This window comes from Sorex araneus, chromosome 3 (assembly GCF_027595985.1).
Source record: "Sorex araneus isolate mSorAra2 chromosome 3, mSorAra2.pri, whole genome shotgun sequence".
NCBI lineage: Eukaryota > Metazoa > Chordata > Mammalia > Eulipotyphla > Soricidae > Sorex > Sorex araneus.
This window is the reverse complement of record NC_073304.1, coordinates 237,450,023-237,462,678: the sequence shown is the minus strand read 5'-3', so window position 1 is coordinate 237,462,678 and position 12,656 is coordinate 237,450,023. Positions and strand designations below refer to the sequence as shown.

Below are 12,656 nucleotides of genomic sequence, written 5' to 3'. Positions count from 1 at the left end.
TGCATGAGCCAAGAGTGACCCCTGTGCATTGCTGGGTGTGACCCAAAAAGCAAAAAAAAAAAAAAAAAAAAAGCAATGAAGGGAAGCCGGGAAGAGGCTGGGCCGGCGCCCCACGGGTCCCGACCCTCCAGGGGAGACGCCGCACCCCAGCAACAGGAGGGCGGCCTTGCGGGGGCCCACGCAGGGCAGGTGCAGTGAAGCGCCCCCCCGGCCGGCCAGCCGCCCTCCCGGCAGCGCTGCGCACAGCTGAGGCCGCTGTTTCCTGCGGGTGCGACCCTGCGGCCGGGGCAGGAAGGAAGCAATGGAGATAGGAGCAAAACTCCAGGAAACGGAAAACAGAACAAAACCGAGTCCAGAGCCGCGTCTTTAAAGAGCTGCGGGTCCACAGGCTCTGCGAGGCCGCCGGAACCGCGTCCGGAGACTGGCGGGGTAGGGTAGCGCAGTGGGCAGGGGGCTGGCCGTCCACGCCTGGCACCTGGTCCCCCCAGCCCCACCTCGAGTGGTCCCTGAGCACGGAGCCAGGAGGAAGCCCTGAGTATCTCCGGGTGTGCCCCACCCCCCGGAGCAAACACTGAAATTAAAAAAGTAAAAGAATACGGTCTTGGGGTCTGAGCGACAGCACAGTGGGGAGGGCGTTTGCCCTGCACGCGGCCGGCCCGGGTTCAATCCCCAGCATCCCGTAGGGTCCCCCGAGCACCGCCAGGAGCGATTCCTGAGTGCAGAGCCAGGAGGAACCCCTGAGCATCGCTGGGTGTGACACCCCCCCCAAAAAAAAGAATAGGGTCTGGGGGTGCCACTGACCACAGGGCCCTGCTCTGCGCATGTGCAGCCCTCAGCGCCTCCCCCCGCCAAGGGTGATAATGAAGCACCTGGGCCAGGCCCGACCCCTCGCCCGACCCCTCGCCCAGCGGCAGGGTCCTCGGAGGAGAGGGCCAGGAGGGCCGGCGGGAATGATGCTCTAGACTGAGTCAAAGAGGAGCCTGATGCACTTACAACGACACTTAAGTGGTCTCGGAGCTTCAAAAGTTGCAAGAAATCTAACCCGGAGGCTTCAGCCTCGCAACTTTGTTAAAGACGAAGGGAGGAAACACTCGCACCTCTCCTGTGAGGTCAGAATAAGCTGACAAAGATGCTACCAAAACACACAGAGACAGACAGCAACATCGCTCATGAACTTCGCCAAGTCCTCGACAGCGGGAGGGACCCGCAGGGCAGCAGGGAGGGCGCTGGCCCCGTACGCCCCGACCCGGCGTGGACCCGCGGTGCCCCACAAGGGCCCGGCCAGGAGGGAGCCCCGAGAGCAGGGCCAGGGGTGAGCCTGGACCACTCGGCCCCTGGGCACGCCCAGGGCAGCCCCCGGCACCAGCCGGGGCTCCCAAGCCCCCTCACATGGCCTGGTTTCATTCCCCTCCCTCCCTCCCTCCCTCCTTCCTTCTCTCCTTCCTCCTTCCCTCCCTCCTTCCTCCCCTTCTCATGTATTTTGATGTTTGGGTAATACCCAGTGGTGCTCAGAGCTGACTCCTGACTCTGTGCTCAGGGCTCACTCCTGGCAGTGCTCAGGGGACCACACACTCCACCGGCCGTAAGGAAAGGGACGGCCCTATGTTTTTCCTCCCTCCCTCCCTTTCCTTCTCTTCCCTTTCTTTCCTTCCTTACTTTTTCTTTTTTTGGGGGGGGCTTTTTTTTTTCTTTTGGGTCACACCTGGCGATGCACAGGGGTTACTCCTAGCTCTGCACTCAGGAATGACTCCTAGCGGTGCTCAGGGGACCATATGGGATGCTGGGAATCGAACCCGGGTCGGCTGCGTGCAAGGCAAACGCCCTACCCACTGTGCTATTGCTCCAGCCCCGGGGGGGGCTTTTTGAGGGGTGTTTGAGCCACGCTGGTGGTGATGAGGGTGACTCCTGACTCTGTGCTCGAGTGCCTCCCCAGCAGTGCCCAGGGGACCGGCGGCGGGCACGCCACAGGCCAGGACAAAGTTCACAATCTCTGCATCTCACGGAGCCCGGGAAGAGTAGAGAAAGTCAGCAGCGGGGCCGGCGGCGGCTGGACCAGAGCTGGGGGGGCGCGGGGGGCAGCACAGGGCCCGGCCTGCCGGACGCTGAGAAGCTGCGGGCTGGGCGGCCTGTGCCGGGAAAGACGGCCACTTCTCATCCAAGGCCACCGAGCCCACCACACGCGCCCGTGACATCACCCCTGCTTGACACCGGGTGTCCCGGGAGGCGTGACGGTCCCCAAGCCCCGCCCAGCACTCTGGAGCACTCTGAAGAAACCCCCAGTACTCCCCGCGGCCCCACCGGCAGCAGGTGCCCGGGTGAGGCTCTGAGGGGCCTCAGTCCTGGGGGGCACGGGCAGGAAGCGGACAAGCCACTGACAGGAGTCGGGGTGCGGAGTTTCACGGCACGAACCCCCTTCCCTGGCAGAAGGCAGACGAGACAGGGCCCTGGCCCCGGGAGGGGAGGCCCCCGCAGACACTCCACGGGGCCAATGACACCAGCAGCTGCGCGCGCTGCGGGGCTGGGGTGCAGCCAGAATGGGGGGCCGCACCCCCTGGGCTGGGAGAAGGGGCCTGTCGAGCGGGATACGAGACAGCCAACAAGGGGACAGGAGGGTGGTGAGCCCCGGGTTGCTTCGCGCTATGGGGAGGGGCCCTCCAGTGCCCCCCATGCTGTGGCGGCGCCCCTCCCCACCTGCCCCTTCCAGGGCCCGCAGCTGAAACACCCCAAACTGTGGCCTGAAACGCAGCCGGGACGAGTTCCTGAGGGGGCACAGCGCCACCTCCTGGACAGAAGGTTTCCTGCACCCGCCTTCTCTGGGAGGTGGCACTGAGAGCTGCAGAACACACATGCACACGCACACACGCATGCACATACACAGGCACGCGTGCACATACACAGACATGCGTGCACACACATACGCAAGCCTACACTGCAGGTAAATGCACACATACACGTGTACATATGCATGCACATGCACACATGTTCCATAACATGCACACACGTATGCACACGCACACATCACACACGTGTTCCGGAACATGCACGAGCATGCGCGCACACAGCGGTCCCTGCGCATCCCCCTTCTGAGGCCAGGATCCGGGGCAGAGCAGGAGGGGCTGGGCCGGCCCAGGTGAAAGTGACTGAGGCCAAAAGTGAACCTTGGAGCCCCCCGCTGCGCCCCCGCCTGACTTCTGCCATCTCTGGAGCCCCAGTCCCCCTCCTGCCGATGGAGAACCCCTGGGCTTGGGTGGGTTCTGTCTGCTGGGTGGACTCCTGGCTCCGCACTCGGGGTCACTGCTGGGGGCGTCAGGGGACACACGGGCTGCGGGACAAGGAACCGCTCGGCCCATGCCAGGCCAGCGCCCGCCCCGGGGGACGGCAAGCTCCCGGCCAGCAGGAGCTCAGGGCTGGGGGGGCCCACCCCTCCCCTCCCCTCCCCGGGAGACCCACAGCAGCGCCCGGTGAGCCCCCAGACATACGGGCTCCCCGAGGGGCGCCTCCCCACACTGCCCGCCCCCAGCCGCACCCGCACTGCACTGCCCGACACCCGTTCTCCAGACCGGGGGCAGCTCAGGTCAACCCTCCACGTCCACCTGTGAGGTCCGGCACAGCGGCCACTGCCGCCGGCCACAGCCCCTCAAAGCCTCATTCACTCCGCCTGTCAGCATGTCCCTCCACAACTCCTACCCCTGCTCGGGGCGGAGGGGGGCTCAGGGAACACACAAGCCCCACCCTCCTGGGGTCCTGCCCACAGGGCCAGGGCAGAAGGACTGACAGATGAGTGGCCACCTGGCCAGGGGGAGGAAGGGGGCAGGAACCGGGCTGGGGCTGGCCCCCCACCGAGGGCCCCCGTTACTCAGCTCTGCCCAAGTCCCTCTGTCCTCCGTGATTCCAGCAACAGGACAGCGGGGAGGGCGCTTGCCTTGCGCGCAGTGACCCCAGTTCAGTCCTCAGCACCCATCTGGCCCCCAGCCCCATCCCCGCGCCCAACAGGAGGGACTCCTGAGTGCAGAGCAGGACAGGCCCTGAGCATCGCCGGGGGTGGCCCAAAGGTCAATAACTAAAATGAAAGCCAGAGGGAGGAGGGCGGGGCAGTCGCAGAGCAGACCCGGGCCCTGCTGCGGCCCACCCAGGCTTGGGCCCCGAGCACTGCCAAGAGTGACCCTGAGCGCAGAGTCGGGGGAAGCCCCGAGCAGTGCCAGGTATGGCAAACTTCCTAAAGGGAGGAGAGGGCCCGAGCGTGGGACAGCGGGGAGGCGCTTGCCTGGGACGCACCAACCCAGGTTTGATCCCGGTGTCCCATATGGTCCCCCGAGCTCTGCCAGGAGAACCCCTGAGCATCGCTGGGTGTGACCCCAAATCCCACCCCCAAAAGTAAAATAAAAAAGGGAGGAAGACCAGAAGGGTGGGGTCCCCATAATCACCCCAGGAGGGTCGCAGGGCCTGCAATCTGCTCTACAAGGGCCCGGGGCCCAAACAGCACAACGAGCCGGCCCCCGGTTAAGGGGATCCCCGATATCCCTGGGGCCCCGCCCTCAGCGCCCCTGTCCTGGCACCAGGTGGGTTCCTGCCCCCTCAGCTCCTGCCACCACCCAGGGCCCAGGACCCCCTGCCTGAGCTGCGACAGCATGACCACCGGGCGTGGGGGCAGGGGTGCGGGACGGAGAGGGACACCGGGCCCAAGGCCAGACGGGGCCACTGCACAAGCGGGAAGGGGTGCGGGCCTGGCCACTGGGTGCAGGACCCACTTACTGGGGTGCAGGACTGCTGTTGGGGCACAGGGTCCGTTTATTGGGGTACACGGCCTGACCACTAGGGTACAGAGTCTGTTTATGGGGGTGTGAGGCCTATTTATTGGGGTACAGGGCCTGCTTACCGGATCATAGGGCTTGCTTATTGGGGTGTGGTGTCTTTTAGTGGGGTGTGGGCCTTGATTCTGGGGTCTCCCTGGGGTTGTTTATTGGGGTGCAGGGCCTGGTCACTGGGGTGTGGGACTGTTAATTGGGGTGCAGGGCCTGGTCACAGTGGTGCGGGCTGTTTATTGAGGTGCAGGGCCTGTTATTGGGGTGCAGAGCCTATTAATTGGGATGTAGGGCCTGTTATTGGGGTGCTGGGCTGTCAGGGTGCAGGGCCTGTTATTGGGGTGCAGGGTCTTTTATTGGGGTGTAGGACATGGTCACTGGGGTGTGGGCTGTTTATTGGGGTGCAGGGCCTGTTATTGGGGTGCTGGGCTGTCAGGGTGCAGGGCCTGGTCACTGGGTGCAGGATACTTTCTCAGGGACACGGCATCTTGTCTATTGAGGTCCAGGGTCTCTAAGGGTCAAGGGTATGTTACTGAGGGGTGGGTCTGTTTGGGGGTCGGAGGTGGGGGTCAAGCTGCATTCAGGCCTCCGTGTGGGAGGGAGTGTGGGGGGCAGGAAGGGGGTCTGGGGGAGGCCCCTGGTGAGCCAGGAGGGCCCCGCTTGCTTGGGCCAAGTCAGGCCGGGGCGCAGAGAGGGCGTCTCCCCGGCGGCGCCATGAGGAGGGTGCGCGGGAGACGGTAAGGGCACAGCCAGAGGAAGGGGAGGCCGTGGGCCCACCTGGGGGGACAGCAGGTGCCACAGCTCAGCTCCAGGCCCCTCCCCCACACCCCACCCCCAAACAGGACACCCTGCTCCCCCTGGAGAGTGCTGGGGTGTCGTGGGGCAGTGTGGGGCAGTGGGGGTCCCTCCCGCCGCCCCCCGCTGATGTGTCCATGCCCCCTGCACCTCCTCGGAGTCCCAGACACCAGCTAAGTCAGCAATTCACCAAGTCACAGGCGAGGCGGGAAGGAGCCGCCTGGGCTCACACCGCCCAGCTGTGGCCCCCAGGGCTCCCCCCATGGCGCCCCTCCCCCGAGGCGGCCCACTAGAGCCTCACAGGTCATTGGGACCCCAGCGACCCACCAGGCCTCCTGACAGGACGGAGGACGGTCAGGCCTTCACGTCAGCCTAGTGGCCGAAAGCCACAGGGTAGCTGCATCTGGAGACGGGATGGGAGTGTGGCCAGGCAGGCCTCTGCACACGCAAACACAGGCAGTTACACATGTACATTCACACACATGCAAAGACCTGCGTGTGCAAGGCATGCACACATGCACATACACTCGTGCACATGCACACAGGTGTGTGTACACAGTCACATACAAGGACATGTATCAAAGGCATGCACACACAGGCTAGCCCAGCACACACATGACACATGTCTATACATGGACACACGCGCACACACATGAACACACATGCACACACATGGACACGTGAAGCTGTGAGCACAGGTGGGACTGAAATGGCCACAGAAGTGCCTGGTGGACACAAAGAGGGGGCGGCGGCCCCCACCTGAGCACAGCCAGAGCACATGCACACATGTGTGCGCTCACACGTGCTGGCATACACACACACACACACACACACACACACACACACGGCCCAAAGAACGAGCTCCAATCCCTGACTCCCCTGACGGAGCTGCGGGGAGTCCGCCGGGTTCCGCCCCCGGCCCTTTGGCCCTTTCCCGCCTGCGGGGGAGCAGGGCCCAGGGAGGGGCCAGGGGCCCCAGTGGAGCAGTGGGGTCTGCGGGGAAGTCCCAGGCCCCGCCCATCTCAAGACCCCAGAGACCCAGAACTGCACAGGGTCCCGCCCCAGGCCCACAGGGAGTGCAGGGGGCGTGTCTACACCCCCGGGGTCCCTCTGGCTGACCCCTGGCCCTGGGCCCTCGCGTCGTCCCGCATGGATCAGACGGATTCGGTCCCTTGCCGGTCACTGCCAGCCCCGAGCACAGGACGCCCACCCGGATGTCCAGGGCGCCGGGCGCCGGGGGGAGGGGTCTCACACCTCTGCTGCTTCCAGGACAGACGAGCTCGGGCATGTACGTGCGTGCACGCACACACGGATGTGGGCACACGTGGGCACACACGCCTCTGTCCGTCTGTCTGAAGGCCCAGAACTTCCAAGTCTGTAATCGACTCCCAGGCAGGCAGCGAGAAGCTATTTCAGGAGCACTGTGCCTGGAGCCAAGCCAGCCTGCCGCCACCGCCGCCGCCGCCGGCCCGTCCATCCGGGGAGCCGGGCCCAGCCCAGCCGCTGCCCTGCAGCCCCGCGGGAGGTGAGAGCGGCAGAGACGGAAATGGCTCCAGGGCCCTCGCCGCCGGCCCCCGCCCCCAGGGCCCGGGAAGGGACGCATTTTCTCCCTAAAGAAACAGCAGCTCTAGCAGCCGTCGGGGCCGGGTGGGGGCGGGGGCGCTGTCCCGCAGCACTGAGGCGCGGGGTGGGGGGTGCTGGGGAGAGGGTCTCTCCTACCTGAGATCCGCTCCCGGTCCATCTGCGGGGTGAGCCGAGGGGCGCGCGCCCCTTCCCCGCGCTCTCCCGCCCGCTCCGCCACGGCTGGGACACTCTTTGTCTGGGCTAATTCCTTCAATCTGTTGCAATCACGGATCCGTCCAAATTACCACATTTCCATGTGCCGATCATATGCCGCTGCGAGGCCTGGCAGCATCGCGCCTGGGCGGGGGGAGCCCGCGGCCGGCAGGGCAGGGGCGGCGCGGGCCGGCGTCCCCGCTGGGTCGTCTGGGCGGCTGTGCGTGGCGGTGGCGCCGGGGACAGGGGCTTCCGGCCGGCCGCTCCTCCCCACCCTCAGCCCTCCGCCCCCGGACGCTGCTCCTTTTAATATCCACTTGGAGCGGCTTAACTTAGCCTCTGGGAGCAGCCCGCCCGCCAGCGTCCCGGCCACTGGCAAGGGCTCTCATTTCCCCGTCCGCCACGCGACCGTTTCCTTCCCCGTCCCTCCCTCCGCCGCTCCCCCAAGCTCTACCAGGGAGGCGCAGGGGGGCTGGGGGTCCGGCCGTGACTGCTTCCTGCGTGGACTTCCCCCACCGGGGCCCCACGGCCGGGCGGGGACGCCTCCCACCTCCGAGGGACGAGCTGCCCCCGGCTGGGGGTCACCAGGAGCCAACCAGGAGCCACCAGCCTCTGGCCGCGGGGGTGGGGGCGGGGGTAGGTCTCGGGGACTGCGGTCTGGGGGAGCTGGATGGAGGTCGGGGTGGGGGGCTGGGGTCTCCCCCGAGTCTCTAAGGGGGTCACTCTGACAGTCCCCCGCCTGTGCCGGCAGCCGGCGGGGCCTGAGCACTGGGCAGTGGGTGGGGTGTCGGCACCACACATGGTGCCCAGACCCGGCACCGCAGGGTATGGCTCCGAAACAAACAAGCCAAGTGTGACCCCCCCACGGGGCTCAGGGCGAGCCCCTGAAAAGGCCGGGGCCGGGGCGCTGCCCAGAAGCTGCCCAGAAGCATCACAGACCCCCCAGCTGGGCACGGCCCAAGAGGTGTCCCCCACGCCAGCACCACTGCTGAAGGCCCAGCCCAGCTGGCAGGGGGCCCCCTGCAGGGCTGAACCCCCAGGGAGCTGGGGCGGGGGCTGGGGGCACCCTGAGGTCATCGGGGGCCTGAGGGGGCTGCAGCCGCTGCCCCGTAAGAGGAAACCGGGAAAGCCCCCCACTCACATACATGCACATACACACGCACACTCATATACATGCACAGTCTCACACGCACATACACACTTTCACACAAGCACACTCATACACACATGCAGTCACACACATGTGCACACTCACTCATACCCCCACTTACACATGCACACACACATGCACACACACCTGCACACATGGACACGCACCTCATACACATGCACATGCGTGCACACACACACACACACATAGTCACACACGTGCAGAGCTGGGGGCGGCAGAGGTGCTGAGGAGAGGTGTGAGGACGGTGCCCACCCCGGCCGGGTGCCCACTCCCAGCGACAGGCCACCGGGACCTGCCGGGACAGGGGCCTGGCACCGACAGCCTGAGCCCAGGTGGCAGGACCAGGAAAAGGACGGAAGGTTCTGGGCTACCGAGAGGACTGGCAGGGCACGCCCCCTCCCCCGCCTGCCAGCTGCCCCGTCCCCCCTCCCCGGGCGCCGGGAACCAGCTTCTCCCGGGCAGCCTTACGACTAGCATGGCCGAGCGAGCACAGCGGGGAGGGCACTATCCTGGCCCATGGCCCACGGGGTCCATCCCGGCACCCTGAGCCCACCAGGAGGAACCCCTGAGCACAGAGTCAGGAGTCAGCCAGGTGTGGGCCATAAAAAACCTCCAAAACAATCTGAAAAGAAAAAAAAGCAAAACTCCCTGTGCTGTTCCCTCATCCCCCCCCCCTCCCCGGGCTCCTCTGGAGCGAGAAGCAGGGCCCGGGGCCGCCCCCTCCCTCCGACGCTTCCGGCAGGGCGGCTGCGTTCCTTCTCTGAACCTTCTCTCCCTTTACTGTACTTCCCTGTTCCTGAGTAAACACGGGCTCCCGCCCTCAGCCTGCCCGAACACACCATGGGCCAGTGGCCACTCTGGCGCTCGGCCAGGCAGGGCCCAGGGGACAGGACAGCCTGTGAGCAGGTGGGCAGACGGCGGACAGATGGGCGGCCGGAGTGGATCGGCGGACAGATGGACAGACGGATGGACAGAGGCCCTCGGGCCGGTGCCGTCAGCCGGCAGCTCTCACCCCTGAGGGAGCAGCTCCCACAACCCGGCCGGGCGAGCGGGGCCTCGGGCCGGAGTGTGTAACCCTTGAACACAGCCCCAAGGGCCCCGCGCCCGACTGCCACCTCCTGTGGGGTGCAGGGGGCTGCCCGGCCCGGCCGTGTGCAGTGACCCCGCTGAGCGCTGGCGGGACCCTCCTGCGGCCCGAGTCCCCTGGCTGCCCACTGCTGGTCGCTGAAGCCCCGCGGCCCCCCCCCACACACACACCCACAGCCCCCCCACACACCCCACCCCGCAGCTCAGGGAGACGGCTGCAGGGGCAGGGCCCGGCCCAGGTTAATGTCCGGAACTGTCCCCCGAGCCCGCCCGGAGCCCGGCCGAGTGCCTGGCACACAGGCCCAGCACCCCGAAGAGACGCATGAGGACGGTGAGGGGAGCAGCTGGGCCACGGGGGAAGGCAGAGACCACCCGGGGAGGGCGCTGAGCCTGCAGGCGGGGGGCACCGTGGGAGCCCCGGCGTCTCGGAGCATTGCTGGGAGGGCCACGGGAGCCACGGCATCTGGGTCCCCGAGAACCAGCCACGGCACCGGGGTGGGGGGCCCGACAGTGCCCTGGGGCACACAGAGGGGTGCCCAGGCCCTCTGGAGCCCGGCCTGCGTGGGGGAGGCAGGGGCGCAGGGGGCCGGGCCCGTCCTGTCCCGGCCTCCACCTTCACACGGTCGCTCTGCTGTCCCCCCTCTGCCCGATGAGGAGTGAGGACCCCAAGGCCAGGCCTGGTCTGCAGACCCCCTACTCACTGTCTCTACAGGACGATTTCCGGGGCCAGAGACAGCACAGTGGGGTGAGGGGGGCGTCTGCCTTGCACACAGCCCCCCGGCTTCCACCCCCGCACCCCAGAGGGTCCCCAGGTACCTCCAGGAGTGAGCCCCAGCAGAGCCGGGACCCCGAGAACAGCCGGGAGGGGCCCAAAACACAAAAAGAAACGACAATTTCCCCACGAGGTGACCTCAGGTGGGACACCGGGTGGCTGTGAGTGTGGGGCGCAGGCCCAGCCACGAGAGAGGGCGAGGGTGGCCCTGGGGGAGGACGGTCCATGGCCTGGGGACACTTTGGGGCGGGGTGTGGCCGGGCGTCACGGGAGCCAGGGCAGAGGTGTGGCCCAGGGGCTGCTGAGATGCAGGGCGGGGGTGACGTGGGGCCACGCACTGGATGGCACAGCCCCCTGGGGGGTTGGCCCCTCCCGTGCCCCCACCCCATGCTTGGACACGGTAGCCTCAGTGAAAAGTCGCCTTCCGGAAACTTCCGGCAAGGTCCAGAAACAATGACGAGGGTGGGGAACTCCTGGGCCCTGCCTGGCATGGACGGGTGGTCAGCCTGAGTGGAGGTCACACGTGTGCGGCTCACCGTGGTCTGCAGGAGGATGGACACGCCTGCGGGGACGTCCCCGGGGTGACAGCGGGAGTCAGGCACACGCCATCACTCCTCTGACAGTCTGCGCTGTCTCTGCTTTGTTCTCTCGTTGGTTTTGGGCCACAACTGGCGATGCTCAGGGCTTCCTCCGGCCCTGCCCCAGGCATCTCTCGGGAGGGGCTCGGGGGACCCTAGGGGGTGCCGGGGATCGAACCTGGGGCAGCCACGTGCCAGGCCAACGTCCTCCCGCTGTGCTGCACTGGGACCCCCCCACCCCGAGCTCTCGCAGCAGTGGGGGCGTCTCAGGGGCACCGGGCGGGCGCGGCCGGGCGGAGACCGTGTCCCGCGCAGGGACAGGCCGCCCAGAGGGCGGGGGCCGGCCCCCGAGTCTGTGTGTCAGCGGTGGCGCCCTCAGAGCGGCCGGGCAAATTACGCCTTCCTCTGCCAAGCGGCCGGCGGCTGGCCCAGAAGGCCCGCGGGCCCGGGACACGATGGCCGGAAGGAGGCGGTGTCCCCGCAGCCCTGGCCTGAGCCGGCCACGCCCTCCACACCCCACCCCCGCACCTCCCCCCTGCACACACGCCGGGCACCGCCTCGGGGCTGGACATCACCCCGTGAGCACACGCGGGTGGGGGGGATGGGAATGACAGGCTGGGGCCAAGGACGCCCACACGTACCCCCACGCGTACCCCCACGCGTACCCCCCACCCAGGGCGGCAGCCAGAACTTCCCGGGGGGCTCTGGTCAGCGAGGCGAGGACGCCCCCTCGCACCCAATGCCCCTGCGCATGCTCTCAGCTCGTCCCTCGCCCCAGGCTGTGCCCCCACCCCGGCCGGGACCCCTGCCTGGGGTCTCGGAGCTGGCCGGGGGGTCACCCGCCGCCGCCTACCTGGGCCGGGTGTGTCTCCGGGCCTCCGGAGTCGGCCGCTCGAGGTCCGAGTCACTCCTGGGGAGGCAAAGGGCAAAGGTCACAGGGAGGTCGGCCCTGGGCCAGCAGCTCAGCCCCTCCCTTCCCAGGAGACCCCCACACCACAGCCCCGCCACAGTGGCCATCACCGCGGCCCTCCGTGAGCCGCGTGTCCTGAGCAGGTGACGGCCACGTGCACGAGGGCACCAGGCCCCGCAGCAGCCCTGCTGGGACAGCCCCTCTGGGCCCAGGCCCTGGGTCTGCCTGTGCTGGGCGGGCGTCCTGCCACCAAGGCTGTGACAAGGGCTGGGGGTCGGCGCGACGGGGGGCAGCCCACAGGGCAGGAGGAGGACGAGCGGGATTAGGCGGTGCCGCAGTGCCTCTGCACGGGCCGGGCCAGCTCCCGGGAGACTCGTGCCGGCAAGTCCCGGCTGGAGGAGACGTGTGAGGTGAGAGCCTCGGAGCCCAGGGGCCGGGAGGGGCCGCGCGAGCAGCTGCCGGGAGACGCCAGGCCCAGGCTGGGGGCGGGGAGCTGCCGCCCGGGCAACACGGCCAAGTCCCCGTCAGCAGGGACACCTGGCCGCAGAGACGCCCAGCCGGCAGAGATAGTCCCGCAGAGACAGCCCAGCCTGCAGAGACAGCCCAGCCGGCAGAGACGCCCAGCCTGCAGAGACGGCCCAGCCGGCAGAGACGGCCAGCCGGCAGAGACAGCCCGTCTGCAGAGATAGTCCTGCAGAGACAGCCTAGACTGCAGAGATAGCCCAGCCTACGGAGACACCCCATCTGCAGAGACACCCCGTGTGCA

At 67.5% G+C, this 12,656-nt stretch overlaps 1 protein-coding gene across 1 annotated transcript in view; it reads right to left on the bottom strand.

Annotated features, from left to right (window-relative positions):
• Positions 1 to 7,442, bottom strand: part of SEPTIN9 (septin 9) — a 56,524-nt gene extending 49,082 nt beyond the window's left edge. The window contains exon 1 of the mRNA XM_055131839.1: positions 7,317 to 7,442. Within this exon, the coding sequence (XP_054987814.1) occupies positions 7,317 to 7,338 (22 nt within the window). The 5' untranslated portion in view covers positions 7,339 to 7,442. The remainder of the gene's footprint in view (positions 1 to 7,316) is intronic.
• Between the last annotated feature and the right edge of the window lie 5,214 nt (positions 7,443 to 12,656).